Source organism: Gigantopelta aegis, chromosome 4, assembly GCF_016097555.1.
Source record: "Gigantopelta aegis isolate Gae_Host chromosome 4, Gae_host_genome, whole genome shotgun sequence".
NCBI classification, from domain to species: Eukaryota; Metazoa; Mollusca; class Gastropoda; order Neomphalida; family Peltospiridae; genus Gigantopelta; species Gigantopelta aegis.
Genome location: NC_054702.1, coordinates 18,550,943 through 18,571,164, shown reverse-complemented (window position 1 = coordinate 18,571,164; position 20,222 = coordinate 18,550,943). Strand labels below are relative to the sequence as shown.

General features: G+C 36.3%; 2 protein-coding genes across 2 annotated transcripts; one reads left to right on the top strand and one right to left on the bottom strand.

Moving 5' to 3' along the window:
* Positions 1–1,001: 1,001 nt before the first annotated feature.
* Positions 1,002–2,414, bottom strand: LOC121369727 (gamma-aminobutyric acid type B receptor subunit 1-like). Its single transcript, XM_041494781.1, has 2 exons — positions 2,200–2,414; positions 1,002–1,196 (listed from the first exon to the last, which is right to left on the bottom strand). Exons 1-2 carry the CDS (start codon positions 2,395–2,397, stop codon positions 1,002–1,004), a joined length of 393 nt encoding a protein of 130 aa, XP_041350715.1. The 5' UTR covers positions 2,398–2,414.
* A 15,852-nt stretch (positions 2,415–18,266) lies between these two features.
* Positions 18,267–19,370, top strand: LOC121369726. Its single transcript, XM_041494780.1, has one exon. The coding sequence runs from the start codon at positions 18,267–18,269 to the stop codon at positions 19,368–19,370; it is 1,104 nt and encodes a 367-aa protein (XP_041350714.1).
* Positions 19,371–20,222: the final 852 nt, after the last annotated feature.

Sequence of the window (20,222 nt, the reverse complement as noted above, 5' to 3'; positions counted from 1 at the left end):
TTGTGCTAATATCAATCGGTGTCCTTTGGTTTGCTATTCATATGCAATAATTGAATGTAAAAACATGAAATGTCAAAAAAAAAAAAAATCTAAACGCAAACAACTTTGAATAATTATGTTATATATTCAACTTGTTTCAAATATCCCATTGAAAGCACGCCAAATGTGATTAAAATATATTCTTGCTAAATATATTGGGAAAAACGAACCTGTTATCATACATTACCAAACAATGGCCATTTTATTAAAAGTAACGTATTTTGCTCTAAAAATGCCACATTCACTAAAATAACCATAATTTGTGTTGGTATTTACTTGGTATCTCACAATGTTTGATAAAGGATGCATGCACAACTAAATGAACATAATTTGGAATCATTTCTGCGAAGAACGTTTTCTTTAAAACAAATGTATCCTCAACGGGACCGCTGATAAGCGTAAACCATCTTGTAAATATTCTACCTAAGCCGTCATGTGAAGGTGAATACGAATACGTGTTGAACCTTAGTTCATGCAAATATGTTTTAGTCATTTTACCATAAGGAAAAAGAAAAGAGTTATAATTAAGTATATTTTGTGTGTGCGAAATCGTTATATACACCACTAATTGGCTTTCAAAACTGTCTAAACTTCTAAAAGTTACAGTGTGTTTTGTTTAATGACACCGGACTGATAAAGAGATTGTTCCGAGTTTGTTGCCAGTGTTACCTGTTTTTGATTAATACTAGAACCAGCGGCTTTAGCTAAATCGTTAAAAAAATCATCTTCTGTTTCGTAACAGCTAACATGTATTCTGATAAAACATAGATTGGAAATAATGACCCCCACAAATAAACAAACAAAACCCTCTCCCAAACAAAAACAAAAAAAGCAACCCCAACAAAACAACATCAACACCCACCCACCCCCCGTCCCCAACAATAACATAAAAAATGAACAAACAAACAAACAACACCACACCAAAACAACCATCACATAATATAGGTGATCTATTAAAATGCTTAAATATTAAAATTGCAACAGAAACTGGCGCTATAACTGATAGAAGACATTCGTACCTGTACAACATTCCACAAGTAGGACACCTGGGCTGTTGCTTGAGACACAGTGGAACACATCGCACCGATGATCATTATTTTGGTAGGAGGGGTGTACAGGTGCTCGAACATAATGTTCAGTCCAAGACCCGGGTCGCACTGGTGAAAACAAAAACAGAAATATATAAATGTCAACCATTTAACTCGTGATTACGACTGTCTTGGCACATCCTCCGATATTCCCCGATTGATGTGTTCAAGACAGGGTCTTAACTCTTTTCAGAGTAGGATTAAGGAGCAAATTCCATTTGTCCGTAATCCTCATTCTTATATGTAATCTATAGTGCATGGAGTGATCGGGAACGCACACGCGTACGTTGGACGCATAAAAGGAATATACTAACCAGCCTCGGTGGCGTCGTGGTTAAGCCATCGGACATAAGGCTGGTAGGGTTCGCAGGCCGGTACCGGTTCACACCCTGAACGAGTTTTAACAAACTCAATGTGTAGGTGTAAGACCCATACACCCTCTTCTCTCTCACTAACCACTAACAACTAACCCTCTGCCCAGATAGCCGATGTGTGTGCCCGGGACAGCGTGTTTGAACTTAGTTGGGTATTAGCACGAACATATCTTAAAATGAAATGAAAAGAATGTACTATTACTTAATCCATATGCTTAGAAAGTGATTGATTACGTATATGCCTATTGATACTGATTACGGACAAATGCCTGGAAAGAGACTTTGGATTCTTAGAGACGCAATTCAACGAATAGACAGCTTAGCTACCTGATGAGCCCCACCCTACCCCCGTTTAAATACCATTGAGAAATAAGGAGAAGAGTAAAAGAAGATTAAAAAGGGCTAGTGTTATTAGCAAGAAGTTTGAAGTAGTTTCTTTTGGTGTGGGAAAAATGAGATAAAAAGAATACGGATGGGTAAAAAAAATCCCATAAAACCTATGTCATTGTTACTTATTAGAGACAAAGTCGAATTGTACATGTTCTATTACATTTTCCTTTGATTGTAATAATGCTATTTTACATCTTTCATTCGTTTTTCAGCACGTTATTTGTATTTATAACTGATGAGCAGTTGTAGCTCAAAGCTTCAATAAAGAATTGAATGTATAAGGTGTATGTTTGTTTACATTTACTCACTCCAGTGTCATTCCACAGAAGATTAAGTCTGTAATCAGGCAACACGTCGCTTCTTTCGTTAATCTGCTGTAGGGCAATCTTACTGCCGGCCAACATGGCGGCGCCACCATTCCATGGTCCGTGGAAAGGGTAGAGGCCAATCATGTAGAGATCTGTCACCGTGGACACGTGATGGATCAGTGAAGCAGCTACAGTCATCAGGAGACAGGTTATTGAAGTGTACTGTTGAAAAGAAAATGTCTATCATAATTATCTATGATATATTAAAGAATGCATTCCGTGGATGGAATGAATACGTAGAGATACGTATGAATACGTAGAGATATTTGACTAGAGACAGCTTTCTGAACTGTACTGTTAAAAAGAAAATATCTAAAATGATCTAAATGATTATTTATCAGTAATCAAAGGATGTAGTCTGTCGATGGAATGGACTCCGTTGAAGGGGTAGAGACCTATCATGAAACGATGTTTGACCATGTACATGTGGTGGTTCAGTGAAGCTCCCAGAGTCATCACGAAAACAGGTTATTCAACTGTACTGTTGAAAAGAAAGTCTAGTGCTATATAAATGATTATGACGTAATCAGTCGGTCGAATGGAATCTGGTGAAGGGGTAGAAGCCAATCATATAGATATGTATGAATATGGACACGTGATGGATGATTGAAGCTCCAAGAGTTATCAAGAGACAGCTTTCTTAACTGTACTGTTGAAATCTAAAATCAATTAAATGATTATTTATCAGTTATTAAAGCATGTAGTCTTTTAAGTCATCGGGGCTATTTCTCGTTCTAGTCAGTGCACCACAGCTGGTATATTAAAGGCCGTGGTATGTGCTATCCTGTCTGTGGGATGGTGCATATAAAAGATCCCTTGCTATTAATGGTAAAATGTAGCAGGTTTCCTCAGACTATATGTCAAAGTTATGAAATATTTGACATCCAATAGCCGATGATTAATATACATCAATGTGCTCTAGTGGTGTCATTAATTAAACAAACTTTAACTTTTTGTAATGGAACGGATTCCTTGGAAGATGTAAAGCCGATCAATTAGAGATCTTAGACTGTGGACACGTGATGGATAACTAAAATTCCCAGTATCACTATGAAGGATATTATTATTTGATTGTATATCTGAAAACAATTGAGTATTATTCTGCAAAAACCTGAAATTGAAAAAGAAATTATTTCAGAGTTTTTTGTTTACCAATAATTTCGGTTTAATGAACTACCAATACTTTTGTAATTTCATGCAGATTTAAACGGACATTCCAGAGTTTGCTGCAATTTTTAAAATGATATCGACTAACAGAGACTTTTTAACGATTGTAATTACATGTCAAATATATTTTTCTAAATATAAGTGACTGTATATTAAACGTGTTTCTGATGTACTAATGTAATTTTCATTTTATTTCCTAAAAAAATCCAGTTTGGGCTTCTTACAAATATTAAGACGACCCAGAAACACATTGAATATACAGACACTGATATTCTAACAAGAAAATATATTAAATATGTAAGGTTAATCGTAGAAATATTTTATTAGTCGAAACATCTTACAATGCAGTAAACTCGGGAATGTCCCCTTAAATGCGATTTAAAGAAACAATAACCTTGAAGTAATTGTTTTCCTAAATGAATTATTATGCAGTCAGGTCAGGTCAAAGTCAGGTCAAAGGGTTTACCGTGCACATTCAGAGCAACCTGATATAACGCACGTCCGTCATGGGCGCAGGTGTCGACCCATGCCGGCTCCTCCGTCCAGGACAGGAAATGCAATTACTGCAGTGTTTCTCAGTTATGTTAGGAACACGCAATCTCCACCCTCACCCCACTCGAAGGAGTACAATTGCTGTATCTTAATGACGTTAACCCATTGGTATCTCCTTCTCAGTGTAAATGAATGATCAAATGGTTGTTGACACGTTTTCGAATATTTCTAATTCTCTTAATTAGTTAGTAATTATTTTTAATGTTACAACAAGATTTTGTCATTCAAACATGATCTTATTATACATCCTTTGACCCAGGACCTTTACAGAATATACATAACATTATATTCAGACAATGTACTTGAATATGCATACCATCTTATCCAAATAATGTGTTCTCTGCTTAAGCAAATTTTGTTTTTGCTTAATATATTTTCCGGTGGAGTATAACTCGATCCACCCCCCCCCCCCCCCCCCACACCCCCATAAACTTCGGTTTCCACAATCAAGACCCCAACCCTTCTCTCCTGCATACGCGCCTGAACATCATATTCCATTAAAGGCAATGGTGTGCAAATAAAGACGCTGAGTTGAGAGGAGGCTTATGAGTATTCAGCCAGCACTAAACATTCAAAATGGATTAATCAGAATCAACAAACTTAGCCGAGGACGTATTTTCATGGCGGTGTTCACTCGGTTGGCATCGGAAACTGGTCACAAGAGAATACACTGATCATTTAATGGGATTGGCATTATTGTGGGAGACTGTCCAATAGATATTAGATAAATCCAACTTTCAATCCATGAGAGAGACACAGGTAGCCCTACCACACTAATTATGACATGGGTTAGGAGCTGGGATGCTGGTGTTTCAATGCGAGGTCATTCTTGCCATGTTTTCGAGATCATTCCAGCTTCCTAAATTAAGTCTCTCACCCAGGATGGGAAAAAGTGAAACCAGTGACAGTACAGAGAGAGAGATAGATAAAGAGAGAGAGAGAGAGAGAGAGAGAGAGAGAGAGAGAGAGAGAGAGAGAGAGAGAGAGAGAGAGAGAGAGAATTCATGTTCCCTTCGTTTCTTTTTTTAATTTCTTCTCTCTCTCTCTTTTTATTTCTTCTCTCTCTCTCTCTCTCTCTCTCTCTCTCTCTCTCTCTCTCTCTCTCTGGGGGGGGGGGGGGGGGGAGAGGTTGTGCTTTTAATATAAATAACTCTATTTGACACAGGAAGTCCGATGTATTTTCTTTTCATACAGGAGTTTTATTAAATATTCATTCCATTGACAGACTATGTGCTTTAATACTCATAAATTAGCATTTAGATAATACTGCTCTACAGAAGAAAAAAATAAGAAAAAAAGAAAAGAAAAGAGAATTTGTTTTACACATCAATCAATTATTATTAAAAGCAATTGCATATAACTTTTAAAAGAAATTGTATTCAGCAGTAAGAAAGAAATATCACAAATAATATATCTTACAATGGAATATAAGTTGATAATTTAGTGATGAAGTGTATTAAAAGCCCATTCTGGTGTAAACGTTTTGTGCCACCGATGCACTCACAAAGACTTAAATGTCAGGAAGTTACAAACGTAACTAATTGGATGTGATTCATAAGAACTAAGTTACTCCACTTTAGAATAGATCGTCAAGGATTATTTTCGTATTTCCTAAAGCAGCCTTCACATATCGGTCGCGGCGCCCGCGCGACTCCTAAAACAGGCCAAACAGTGCATTTTTGCCAGTCGCCCGGCCGGGCTCCGCCTGGACGCTTACCGATCTGTTCTTTGATCAGCCGGCGCCCGCCAGATTATCTAGGTGCGTCTGGCCGACGCCCTGGCGGCCGCACTGTCTCCACTGCGATCCAGTGTTCAAAGGGAACCACCCGGGCCCCGTCTAATATGTGAGGGCACACGTCGCAAACATGAAATTCGCCCGATTTATCCACGGGCTCTAAATCCCCCAGCGACTCCTGCGATTAGAAAAATCGCGCGGACGCCGGCTGATCCGGAAGTTTGACCGCGCAAGTAGTCTGCTGTTTGACTGTGATTATTTCATGGCAGACAGCTATGAAGTGGCAACTGTTTGACTGAAGTGACAGGGGATAGCATGTAGTTTGTAAACATGTGTAACTTGTTGACATTGAAGACTTGTTTGTGTAATTCCGGCCCATGCAAAAGTAGTGCTTTTTGTGTAAAATGGGTGTACTCAGGCCTGGTTTAGAGGGTGTGTCTGTTTAAACCAATATGCTGGGAGAAAGAGCTGGACAACAGGGGTTGTCCTTTTCAGGGTATGTGTCCCCCATGCAGGCAAAGGTACATACAAAACTTCACGGGCCTTCTGATATTAATAAAAATGTTATAGCCACTAAGGCTATATAGAAACATATAGCGAAATTAATTGTGGTCTGAGGCCATATGTGAGGGCCGCTTAAGTTCAAGGGCCATAAATCTGTGAAAAATGGGTAAATCGTCATAAAAGTTAAACTTGGTCTGTAACAGTACATGATAAAGCTATACACAAAATATCCAAAATATCTTGAAGCATTGCAAAAACAAGTCAGGAAAACTAATTGTATCTTCTAAGTTCAACGCCATATCTCTGCCAAAAATGGACAAATTACCATGAACGTCACACTTATCTGTAACAGTACATAATAAAGCTGAATATCTCAAGGCAGGCCCGTAGCAGGGGTGTGTGGGGGTGTGGGCAGGGGACCCGGGCCCCCCAATAGTTTTGCCCTTTTTTTGATAATCTTTACATCTCGACTGAATGTAAAAGTTGTAGCGAGACCAACGGATCAAGATTAACGGCGAGAGTTACAGTAACAGGCAAATAACCTTTGAATCATTCCCCCGCCCCCCCCACCCCAAATACCTCGTGCCTTCCGCGTTCGTTCAATCCCCCCCCCCCCCAATACTGTCCACCATGCTACGGGCCTGCAAGGAACAGACAGACAAACAGATAGACTGACAGACATGGGACTAATAATCTACGTTGCGTGTTTTCACGATGTTCACTACTGAAAGCGGCATGGCACCACACTTTCTAAATGGTGGCAAAATGTGCAAGTTACATCAAGGCAGTTGATATCAACTAATAATTAAAATATGCTTTCGGTAACGCTGTAGTTTTAATTGCATTTATATAGTAAAATAGAACTCTAAATAAAATTGAATATGCATAATAACAATCCACTAAACTGATAAATATAAAATGAATCAAGCTGATATATTAATATTACAAAATACAAACCGTCATTCTTGTGCGTTAAAGAAAGTACTATAAATGATCCTTTCATTCACCAAAGCAGGCAGAAAAAGAAATGCACACAGTTACTAGACTCGACAAAATATGTATTTTCTACGTTGTATTGCTTAAGTTGCATTCAACCAGTCAGGGATTCTCTGGTTATTGATCAAGGCGTAGCGCCAAATCCATCACATCGAAAACAACTACAGCTCTGAAACGTGTACATTTTGACAGTTGAGTTGAATACGGAAAAGTGTATTTCATTTTTGTATTCAGGACTGTATTTATATAGTAAGATTTAATGCGTATATAATAAATTCTTAGACCGTTGTTGATGTTCTGCAGGAAAAACAAACTTCGTTTGCATGCGACGAACAATAGCGTGACGTAATACCATTGTACTAAAGGGGCTTCAGTTTCTTTGAAAAACATTCAAATCATTTATTAGATACCTATTCAGTCTTACTATAGTGATAAAGATATTTTGAAACCGTATGATATATGTATTTTGTATCGCACATATGTGCGATCTGGACCGGAACTTTTAAATGGGGAATTCCCGTTTTATATTTTACTGCAGTTAGCGCCTTTTGTTTACTAATATCATATATGATTTACAAATTACGTCACATCGTATTTGAAACATTACACAAGACCAATTCAATTCAATCAATCAATTCAATTTATTATGCATACCAAACAAACTGGTGTCAGCAAACAGATTACCCCCCCCCCCCCCAAAAAAAAAAAACCCCCCCACAAAAAACCCACACAAAACAACCCCCCCCACCAAAAAAAACAAACAAAAAACAACAAAAAAAACAACCCAAACAAACAAAATCCCATATGCAACATCAATAACAACAATGAATAATAATAACAATATTAATGTACAGGTCAGACGGAGACAAAATGTGTATTATAGGAATAAAATTACTATATAATAATAAAGTATATTATAAAAATAAAATGGTCAAAGTACTTGGAAATAAATAAATTAAATTACTGCCCCACTGATAGCCGGAATAAGAACTTTACGTCAGAAATGCAGCCGTCAATAAAGGTTAATACATCAGGGGCGGATCCAGGACATATTTAAGGGGGGTGGGGGATGGGAAAGAAAAATGGAGCACATTGACTCGTTAAAAGAGTATCTTAATAAAATCTTTAATATTTGCAGTTAATATGAATGCATTTGTGTATATATCACAGTGTAAGAACGGAAGTGTACGCTAAATGACTAGCTACGGTTTATTTTAGACCGCTAGCTGCATTAAAGGGATATTCCTGAGTTTGCTGCAATTTTAAAGATGTTATCGTCTAACAGACATTTTGATGACAGTAATTATATATCCAATATATTTTCAACAACAAAATATTAGTGGCTGTATATTAAACGTGTTTCTGATCGTTCTAATATTTGTATTAGGTTAAATTTAATTTTATTTCCTAAAAAAGATTGTTTTCGTACGTACGAAATTATTTGAAGACAAAATCCAGTTTGGGCTTCATACAAATATTAAGACGATCAGAAACACATTGAATATACAGACACTGATATTCTAAACAAGAAAATGTATTTAATATGTAAGTTTAATCGTAGAACTATTTTATTAGTCGGAAACATCTTACAATGTAGCAAACTCGGGAATGTCCCTTTAATAGAGATTATTATATGAGCTTGCAGGCCCGTCGGAGCATTTTTGTTTTTAAAAAGGGAGAGTAAACTCAAACATGAGTCTTATGTGTTGGAAAGATGCATACCCGGACCACCAACAAATGAAACACGTGTAATTTTAGAGGGTTTTTTATTTTAAATTATTGCCCCAGATCAATGTGACAATGTCAAGGATGGGGTGCCTTGAATCATTGACTTACAAAGTATTTGTAACATACATATCCATATCCATACATTATACATAATGTATACATACATAAACATTTTCACAGATATACACATATATTTTTAGTGATTTAAATGTACCAAATTATTTTGTTACTCGTGCCTGAGTAAGTTTTGATCTGAGGAAAAAAGAAAGAAAGAAAGAAAGAACGAAGGAAAGAAATAAGAATAAATAAATGAAAAAGTGGAATTTGTTTTCTTTGGTTTTATGTTGTTGTTGTTGTTGTTTTTGTTTTTTTGATGGAAAGAAAAAAGAAAGAAGTGTTTTATTTAACGACGCACTCGACACATTTTTTTACGGTTATATGGCGTCAGACATATGGTTAAGGACCACATAGATTTCGAGAGGAAACCCGCTGTCGCCACTACATGGGCTACTCTTCCGATTGGCAGCAAGGGATCTTTTATTTGCACTTCCCACAGGTAGGATAGCACAAACCATGGCCTTTGTTGAACCAGTTATGGATCACTGGTCGGTGCAAGTGGTTTACACCTACCCATTGAGCCTCGCGGAGCACTCACTCAGGGTTTGGAGTCGGTATCTGGATTAAAAATCCCATGCCTCGACTGGGATCCGAACCCAGTACCTACCAGCCTGTAGACCGATGGCCTGCCACGACGCCACCGAGGCCGGGTTTTTTTTTGATGGAGTAGAAATACTGATAAGAAAAATGAGTACAGTTAGCAGACAGACATTTTACTGAATTTGTGTATCTTGTTTTCCTTTTTTTTTAAATATAAAGGTCAAGCCACTTGCCCCAGCAGTCATTAAATTGTTCATACTCGCAATTTTTAAAATAAATGTATTTCATTATTTCATTTGTAATGCGAAAAACCAAAGGGCTATTGTTCGGACCACTTTTTCATCCCGCAGACACAGCCCTGAATGTCCGAAATACGATAGCATTGCTTGGTCAATAACATCATTATTTCGATCTGTGACTACACGCGCTATTGTAGCAATGTGTCAACCACGTAAAATACAAGTTAGGTAGGGTATATAAATTCATTGAAAATGTAATAGTCGACATTCTTGTTATTGTTATTTGAAGAAAAATATGGGTAAATCGAAAAACACTTCAGTTGATGTAAAATCGTGTATTAAGAACGTTTTCGATTATTTTGAAGATGAATATCAGCGCGGTAGACCTAGGTATGCTTCTTATCGAATTGTCGATCGAGTTGCCGCTGCACTTAAAGTTTCGGTTTCAACAGTAAAAAGAACTGTGAAAAATCTAAGCTCTACGAATTCGAGCACAGAAATCAATGTTAAAAAACGCGACCGAAAACTCATCGATTTATTTGATAAAGATGTTATTAGACGACGAGTATACAGATTTTATAGAGAGGGCGAATTACCTACATTACATAAGATTAACGTGGCTTTAAGGGAGGAATGTGGAATCAACATATCCATATCAACTTTACGAAGAACACTCCATGACCTGATTTTAAATACCAACATATGTCTACAACCGGAAAAGTGATTTTTGAGGACACCAATATATCAGACAGGAGACTGTCCTATCTCCATGAAATATCCAGTTTACGAGAGCAGGGGTATTTAATAGTGTATCAAGATGAGACCTGGGTGAATGTCAACCACACAACATCCCACCACTGGACAGATATCCACCCGGGCACAAGTACCGCCAATCATCTGCCGAAATCAGACGCTGCTGATCGAGTTCCTAAACTCTGTTCGATGACTGGGAAGGGAAAAAGACTTATTATTTGTCATGCTGGCTGTGATAAATATGGATTGATAGATGGCTGTGAATTGATCTTTGAGGCTAAAAAAAACAGACGGAGACTATCATGGTGAGATGAATCATGACAATTTCATCAAATGATTTGAAGAACAACTTATGCCTTCTCTACCAGAACCTTCTGTTATCGTCATGGATAACGCAAGCTACCACAACATATTAACTGAGATGACACGATGTCCTGCACTAAACGCTAAAAAGGAAGAAATTCAGTCGTGGCTACGAAACAAAAATATACCTTTTGAGAGTAACATGACAAAGCCAGTTCTTTATGAACTTGTTAAAAGTAACAAATGTGCACAGCAATTTGTTATTGATGATATTGCTGAAAGTCATGGGCACTTGTGTCTAAGACTGCCGCCAAGACATTCTGAACTCAATCCGATAGAACTGATCTGGAGTCAAGTCAAAGGGCACATAGCTCGTCATAATGATGGTAAAATGAGCACGGTGCGGAGAGAACTTGCACATGCATTGACCTCAGTCACACCTACACACTTCTCTGACGCAGTTAAACATGTAATAAAGATCGAAGTAGATTTTAGAAAACAAAATAGTTTTATAAGAAATAAAATACCCCCTGTGATAGTCCCCCTTAACGAAGATAGTGATGAAGAAATGAGTTCGTCGACTGATTAATTTATTTCTCCATACCCATCAGGAGTATTACTTTAATGTATGCATGAACTATTTAACACCAAAAACAATTTATTTCCATATCATTCACTATCAAACAACCTAACAACCTATAAACTAATCGACTAGAAATGCATATAGACTACACATACATACGAGAGAAATGTTTATTTAACGACACACTCAACGCATTTTATATACGTTTATGTGGCGTCAGACAAAACGGTTAAGGACCATTATGACAGTGAGAAAGAAACTCGCTACCGCCACATGGCCCACTGTTTCCGATAAGCAATTTTGATAAGCAATAAGGGACGTTTTATATGCACCATCCCATAGACAGGATAACACATACCACAGCTTTTATACATCAGTTGTGGTGCACAGGCTGGAACTAGACACAACCCAATGGGTCCACCATGTGGGATCGATCAGTCGACCTACCATGAGCGAACGCTTTACCTCTGAGCTACGTCCCGCTCGATATACAAAAGATGCCTTAAGTGGGGTTGGGGTTGTGCAGAGGGTCACACCTCCACCAATCGCATGCATACCATATTCTTCTCTCGCTCTCCCTATAACCATATAACCATAGATTAAAATATGTTGAGTGCGTCGTTACATAAATCACGTCTCTCTCTCTCTCTCTCTCTCTCTCTCTCTCTCTCTCTCTCTCTCTCTCTCTCTCTCTCTCTCTCTTTCTCTGTGTGTCTGTCTGTCTCCCTTCAGCGCGCGCGCTTGTGTATTCCCCAATATAATTATAATATTTGATACATTTTGTTTTTCAAACTGAGGTTTTGTCACTTGAACTCCCCACCTGAATCCGCGCCTGCTTCATGTTTACAGATGTTTTCTTAAATATAGGTCATACTACGATTTGTGCAGATAGGACGTTAGAACCGAACATTAGTTTGAAACGCACTATAGAATGATGCTTTTGATATGCAAATGACCTTAGTTATTTATAGGAGAAATAACGTGCATTCCGAACACACAGAGATTTTTAAAAAGTGGAATTAAGTCAACTTCGTGCATTTTATATGATGATTTGTATATAAAACCTGTCGGGGTTTGGGTTTGTTTTCATGTAAATGCAAAGAAAACAAATATCGAATAGGAAATAAACGTAACATTTGCAAAAACACTTTGGGTCTAAATAATTGAACAGGATAATAGTATCAACAGATTTTATGGCTATACCATCACGGTTTTTTTCGTCTTGAAACGAATTTTATATATAAAACTTTATATTGAAATTAGTTTCCGGTATTCACCCGAATCATTTCGTATACCCTCGGCATAATCCCGAATGTTTTCAAATTCTTTTCAAATCACTGGCATGATTTTGCAAGTAAGGTTTTGATTGGTCGAATGAAAGGTCAATTGGACATGAGCTCCAACGGGCTGCTGTTAGATGCACATGTAATAGTGGGGCTAATTTTATTCAGATTGTATCCAAAGAATTTACGTAGTTTATCATATGTAAAAGTTATTTGTACCAATAATTCTGTGTAACAGTCTATACTTAAACCATATCAAAGTGGATTCTTTTAAACATTTAAAAGGTAAAAAATAATATTTTTCCCATGTAAAGCGATCAAATGTTAGACCCTTATTTGCATATTTTGTTGGTGCTTTTGGAAGTGAAGTGTAATTTTATTGTTCAAAATGTTGTGTATAACCTTACTTACCGTGTTTGTATTTACCAAGAGTTTTAATTTAAACGGCAGAACTGGTCTTTTAACAGCAGTAAATTAATTATTTATAATATTTAATGTTTTTTTTTTTTTTTTACAGGATTCATTAGCGATGCATAATAAAAAAACAAAAACAACTTTATGTTATATTTTTGGGTGAAAGTTTCAAATTCTAAAAGGTTTCCTTGTTCATCAAGTAAGTTGTTAAAGAAAATAATTCCTTTATTTATAAAACTTCTATATAAATATGGTTTATTATTTTTTAATATCTTTTTATTATACCAAATATTAAGTCCCCGGATATATTCTGTGTTTTTGTAACGTTTGGTTTTGTTGAACTAGTACCCAGCTGTATAATGCATCTCTCCAAAACACATTTGTTATATATTTTTTTTTTATTGCAATAAAATAATCTCCATATATAGTGAGATCTTTAGTGTTTAAACCAGTAGTGGATTCAAATAGTGTAATCCATTTTGTGGTTTGCCGAAATAGTCTTTGTATCCATGTAGATTTTAGAGATGAAACAAGGTGTTGTATATCTAGAACGTTTAGGCCACGATATTTATAATCTTGTGTTAATGTTTCTTGCTTGACTTTTTCGGGTTTATTTTACCAAATAAATGTGAAAAACATTTTAAAAGGGTTTCTAGCATATGCTTTGGTGTATTTGATAGTGTTAATAGTAAATGGATTATTACAGACAGTTTTGTAATTGACCAAGTTTTAATTAAGTGCTGCATTTCTATAATCTTTGAGTTATAATTATATTCTATTATACAATCTAAATTAACTGTAAACTTTATACCAAGTAGATTAAAATTCTCCGCACCCCATTCTAGTTTCCATCGTGTGCCGTGATAGACTTCTTTGGAATGCATTTTGCTACCTATCCAAATGGCGTTAATTCTTAAAACAGAAATAGCTGAGTAATAGTCAAGTAAAACCATAGTATTATTCACATATCGGGATGATCCGTCTAAAATAAACATAGTATCATCAGCGTATTGCGATATCAGGTATTCTTCCCATCAATAGTAATGCCCTTTATATCGTTGTTTCTAACCAAAATAGCGAGGATTTCAGCGCAAATTATAAAAATATACGGAGAAAATGGATCTTCTTGCCTGCATCCTCTTTCGAGCTTAAATGATACTGATATATGACCATTTTGAATTATACTAGACATAGATTTATTATAAAACGTTATTGATGATCCAAAGTTAAATATTTCTAATGATTATTCTATAAAGGACCAAGATACAGAATGAAATCTACTAGTATCAAAAGACCAGGTATGTAATGAGTTTCGGTATACTGCATAATGTCGTATATTAGGCGTATGTTTTCTCCACTATATCGACCATCAATGAAACCTGTTTGATCACCATTTATTATTCTATCAAGGACCGTTTTAATTCTGTTAGCTATGCAACCTGCAGCTATTTTATATGAGCAATTTAAAAGAATGAATGAATGAATGAATGAATGTTTAACGACACCCCAGCACGAAAAATACCTCGGCTATTGGGTGTCACACTATGGTAATGTAAACAAATAAGGTGATGATCAACATCAATATATAAATTCAAGATTTAAATAAAAACAGTGTAAAGAACTGTGCAAAAATACAAATATCACAGATAGATACGGACTTTTACTCAAAATTTCAATTTGTGCTGTATTGGCCATTCTCAAAGAGAATGTTACACCCCTGCACCACGGTGAGGTTACAATATGCGCAGGGGCAATTTAAAAGAGTTATAGGTCTCCAAATAAAAAAAAAATTGCTTTAGCTTATTTGGCTTTGAAATGCATGTTATTATTCCTAACGTTTGAACCATTGACATTTCCCCCAACAGCATAGCTGTAATTAATTGATCTAATTATAAAATATCCTAAATCAGACGAAAACAATTTGAAAAATTCAGCAGTGAATTCATCTGAGCCAGGACCTTTATCGTTTTTCATATTTTAAAGAAAATTCAGAGCTTCAGAATAAGTAATATCTCCTTATAATGATTGCGCTTCGTCATTGGTTAATTTATTAAAAGTATAATAAGACATTTTGTCTGCTATATCATTAACTTATTGTTCATTTGGGGCGGAGTATAACTTTTGATGAAAACATTTTATTTCTTTTAAAATTTGTTTTTGATCACTGACTATTGTTCCATTATTTAATTCAATTCGTGATATTAATTTGCTGTAATAGTTTCTAGATTCCATATTGCAAAAATACTTTGTTGGTTTTTCACCTTCTTCAGTCCGGCCGGGACATAATGACCTTTTAGTTTTTCTCTCCTCAAATCTACCAATTCCTATTTTCTTTGTTATAACAATTCATTATTATCACTTTCAGTTTCGTCCAAATCTTTAATATTCTGACAAAGTATATTTTCAAATTCATTACTTTCTTCTTTTTAAATGCTGAATATGATATTGTTTTACCTCTTATTTCCATTAATAATGTTTCTAGAAAAAGTTGGTCATTTATCATAAACTGTATTTTTCATCTTTTGGAAGGGTGTTTAAAATTAGTGGGTTGTAAATTAAGACAGCATGTTGAATTATTACATTATTTATAACTACCTCTTAAGTTTTTACATATTCTTTGTCAGTTAACAGTGAATTATTAAATTTCCATAAACCTTGACCGTTTTATATTTCGTTTAATTCCATATATAACACTACAGGTGAATGGTCTGATCTATAGCTATTCTCTGTTATAACCTTTTTAGCATGTGACATTAAATTATTGGATAAAAGAAAACGAAAATCTAATCTAGCTAATTTCAGTGGGTTTCCTCCAAATATATTTTGTCAAAGAAGAATGCAATTCCCTAAAAGGATCTTTCAAGTCAAAAACTTCAATGTTCTGTAAAAGAGTTTGTCTCGCATTAGGGTTATTAATATGTAAATAATGTTTTTGTATCCAACTTTTGGTCCTGAACTAAATTGAAATCACCACAAATAAATACTGTTCATTAGCAAATTCTTCAATATATTCTAAAATACTTTCAAAGAAACTGGGCTTATCGGTATTAGGTCCATAGATGTTTACAAGTGTTATTCGTTCTCCCTCTATGGTAATATCCAAAATAATAAAGTTACCAGAGTTATCTGATTTGATTTTATGAAGTTCATATTCAAGGTTGTTATTTAGCATAACTGCCGCCCCTCTTGCCTTGCTTGTGAAAGAATTAAAAAGTCATTTGTATCCCCATTGAGTCTTAATATATGGTTCTAGTTCATGAGTAAAATGTGTGTCTTGCAAGCAATATATATTGAACTGTTTATATTTTAGATAGTTCAAAACATCTTTCCGCTTCTCCGGATCACCAAGTCCCTGGCAGTTTAACGTCAAACTTTAATGTTTTTGCTGGCTTTGTTTGTAAAAGATATGTAATTAACACATTTAATAGTACTTTATGAGTCAGTAGAAATATGGAAGCCGAAACAGTTTTACTCCATCTGATTGTTAAGCTAAGTAGATTGTGAGAAAAAAGAAGAAAAGTAAAACATAAAAAAGGTAGGAAGTAGAATGTTGAGTGTGATCAATAGTAGCATCAGAACTAGATTTAACATTAAAAACAACATATAGGTCATGGGTTATTTCCCTTTGCCCAAGCCTCTTAAGTCAGTACTAACACACACACACACGCGCGCGCGCGCGCGCACACACGCACACACACACATACACACACACACACAGCAGGTGTACTCCTCAAGAAATAAATAAATCAAATCATATCAAATCAAATCAAATTAAATTAAAAACAATAAAATAATAAATAAACAAATAAAAATAATAAATATACAATATGAAAAATATATATATTAATGAGAATTTATTTTTTAATAAAAAACAAAAACAAAAACAAACAAACAAAAATAATAATAGTAATAATAATAATAATAATAAATAAAATAAAATAATGCATGACATATCTAAGTTATTAAACACATGACTGTTATAGGCGTGTTGTATCAGTGGTATTGTCAATACAATGTTAAACATGTTATGTCTCTGTCCATCGTTTAATAGTACTCATCCTAATTTTCTGCGTCTGTAACGTTATCACCCAGAAATTCAAATGAATCGATCTTTTTGACAAATCCTTGTTGTTTCAACTTTACAAAGAAGTTAGTGTCTTTTGTCCAGGCAGCTTCAACATCTTTATGTTCCTATAGTTTAGTCAAATACTGTCGTTTTTTTAAAGTTAGGTCCTCGCTAATGCCCATACCAGTGCCTTTTAATTTCCGTCTTTGTCTCAACGTTTAAATTTTGTGAATTCGTGCTTTAAATTTGACTATTATTGGTCGCACTATGTTTTTCCAAGACGGTGGGCGATACTGATGTCATTCTTTTGTACCTGGACATTTATTTTTGACGAAAGCCCTACTACTGCGTCAATCGTTTCTTCGACCGATTCGGTTTTTTGTTGGGACCCTTCACGCTAAACATACGCACGCTGTCTTTTCTAGTGTATTGTTCCAAGTCATTAAGTCGCTTCAGAGTCAGATCACTTTTATACAAAGTCAGTTTTGCGTGAGCTTCTATATGTATTGCCCCTGCGTGTGCATTAATCTCACCGTGGTGCAGGGGTGAACATTCTTTTATAGAATGGCCAATAAATGCACAACTCCTCGTATGAGGCGCCTTGTTTGCCGTGAGGTGCGACCTGTGAAGTGGATGATGGGATCCTGGTGGCTGAGTTATTGTTAATGTCTGCAACCGAGTATATTGCCATTGACAATACACCACTTTGGCCCGGATTTCATGTAGATGGGAGGTCAGGAATGGCCCGACCTGATCAATCGGCTGGTCACGCCATGCTCTAGAGTAAACAACATCTGTTTTGTTTATACAGTCAAGAACAAATAGTGTTTGCTTTACCGTTTGTATGCGTTGCTATTGAAGCGGTGGCTAGGGTCAATTGGATGATTTATTGTTTGTTTATTGCCCAAGTATATCAACCATGTATCCCTGGCATGGCTGTCTGCTGGTTATCCGCAGCACCATGTCCCCTTTGTTGGACTCGGTGGTGGGTGGGGGGGCATGGTTTATGAACATTTGAATTATTAATATGGATAACATCCAAAATTTAATTCCAAATTCTGATGGGACCCTGAAAAGGGTCCACACCGAAGTTTCGGACTTCTTGTCTTCGGACGAGGAGTCCATGGCATCAAGAACAAATGTGAAGAAATCCAAAGTGATTTCTTCACAAAATTGGCCAAGGTTTCTTGTCATCAGTTCTACTGATGATGGGGCCGTGAACAAATTATCCCCGTTTGCCATTCAAAAGGCAATTGTTGGCTTGGCTGGTGAGCCTAAATCAGTGAAAAAAATAAAGACTGGACTATTGGTTGAATGTTCAACCGAAAAGCACTCAACTTGTCTTCTCAAGTCTACAGTTTTTTGTACCTTATCAATTAAGGTAACTCCCCATACCTCCCTTAACTCGTCTAAGGGAGTGGTCAGATGCAGGGATCTGGAAGGATTTAGTGAGGATGAGATATGCCAAAATCTATGTTCGCAGGGTGTTATTGCTATGAGGAGGATAAAGGTTCGTCGGAACAATGATTTGTTACCGACGAATACTTGTATCCTCACATTTAACATCCCTACCCTTCCCCAATATGTCAAGGCTGGTTACCTTAGTATTCCCGTTGAACCCTTTATTCCAAACCCCTTGCGTTGCTTCAAATGCCAGAGGTTTGACCATGGTCAGAACAGATGTCGTGGGAAACTTACATGTGGTCGATGTGGTCTTTTTGACCATGATAGCAAGACGTGTACAAACGATATACTTTGTCTTAACTGCAAGGGCAACCATTGTGCATACTCGCGAGAGTGTCCACGGTGGAAACTGGAAAAACGGGTTCAGCAGGTAAAGGTACAAAATAAGTTATCCTTCATGGATGCCAGGAGGTTGGTGGAGACAGCAACACCAACAGTGGTTGACAAGTCATATGCAGCTGCAGTTGGTGCCAAAGTCGCCACTAAAAGTGTTGCAGTTAACACAGAATTAACCTGGCATTGTGATGATGCCAAATACAAAAAACTGTCTGACATTGAGAAGGCTCAAAAACAGGTGCACAAAGCATCACAAAAAAAACTAAGTTACTCCCCAGCACAAAGAAATGGAAACCCAAGTGTCATTGGATGTTACAAATCCACCAAATAGGTCGAGCACTAGTCTGCCTAAGACAGGTAATGACACAAAAAAAACAAAAGAAGTACTTTCAGGTCGGCTGAAAAAGATCGAACTGCGTTCGGTCCCGATCAGCAATATGTACGACACTTTGGCTGATATTGGTGATGATGATATGGAGGTTTCATCTCCAGATCATTGCCGATCACAAAGACCACCAGCAAAGCCAAAAATAAAGCGCATACTTCCTCCCAATGGAAAATAAAGTCATCCAATGGAACTGCCGTGGGCTTAGACCCAATTTTGATGAATTAAGTCTTTTAATTCAAAAATATAATCCTCTTGCAGTGTGCCTTCAGGAAACGTTTCTGAAGGACACTGATAATATTACGATGAGAGGATTTAACCTTTATCATAAATTTCAAGAAACTGAAAATAGAGCATCGGGGGGTGTTTCCATTCTTGTTAATGAAAACATTCCTCACAGTTCAGTAATACTGACTACCAATTTAGCAGCTGTGGCTGTAAAGGTCACAGCTCATAAAACTATAACTCTGTGTTCAGTTTACTTGCCACCTCGTAATCATTTTAATTTTAATCCTTGGGACTTTCAATGTCTTATTGATCAGCTCCCTACCCCCTTCATTGTTATGGGAGATTTTAATGGTCACCATACTTTGTGGGGATGTGAGGATATCAATATTAGAGGTAAACAATTAGAAGACTTAATTTTCAAAAATGTAATGATAAAAGTTATACATACTTTCATTCTGCAAGTGATTCTTTCACTTCTATAGATTTAACCCTTTGTAGTCCTTCACTTTTTCTTGATTTCTCCTGGAAAGTTGGTTCAGACCTTTGTGGTAGTGACCACTTTCCCATTAT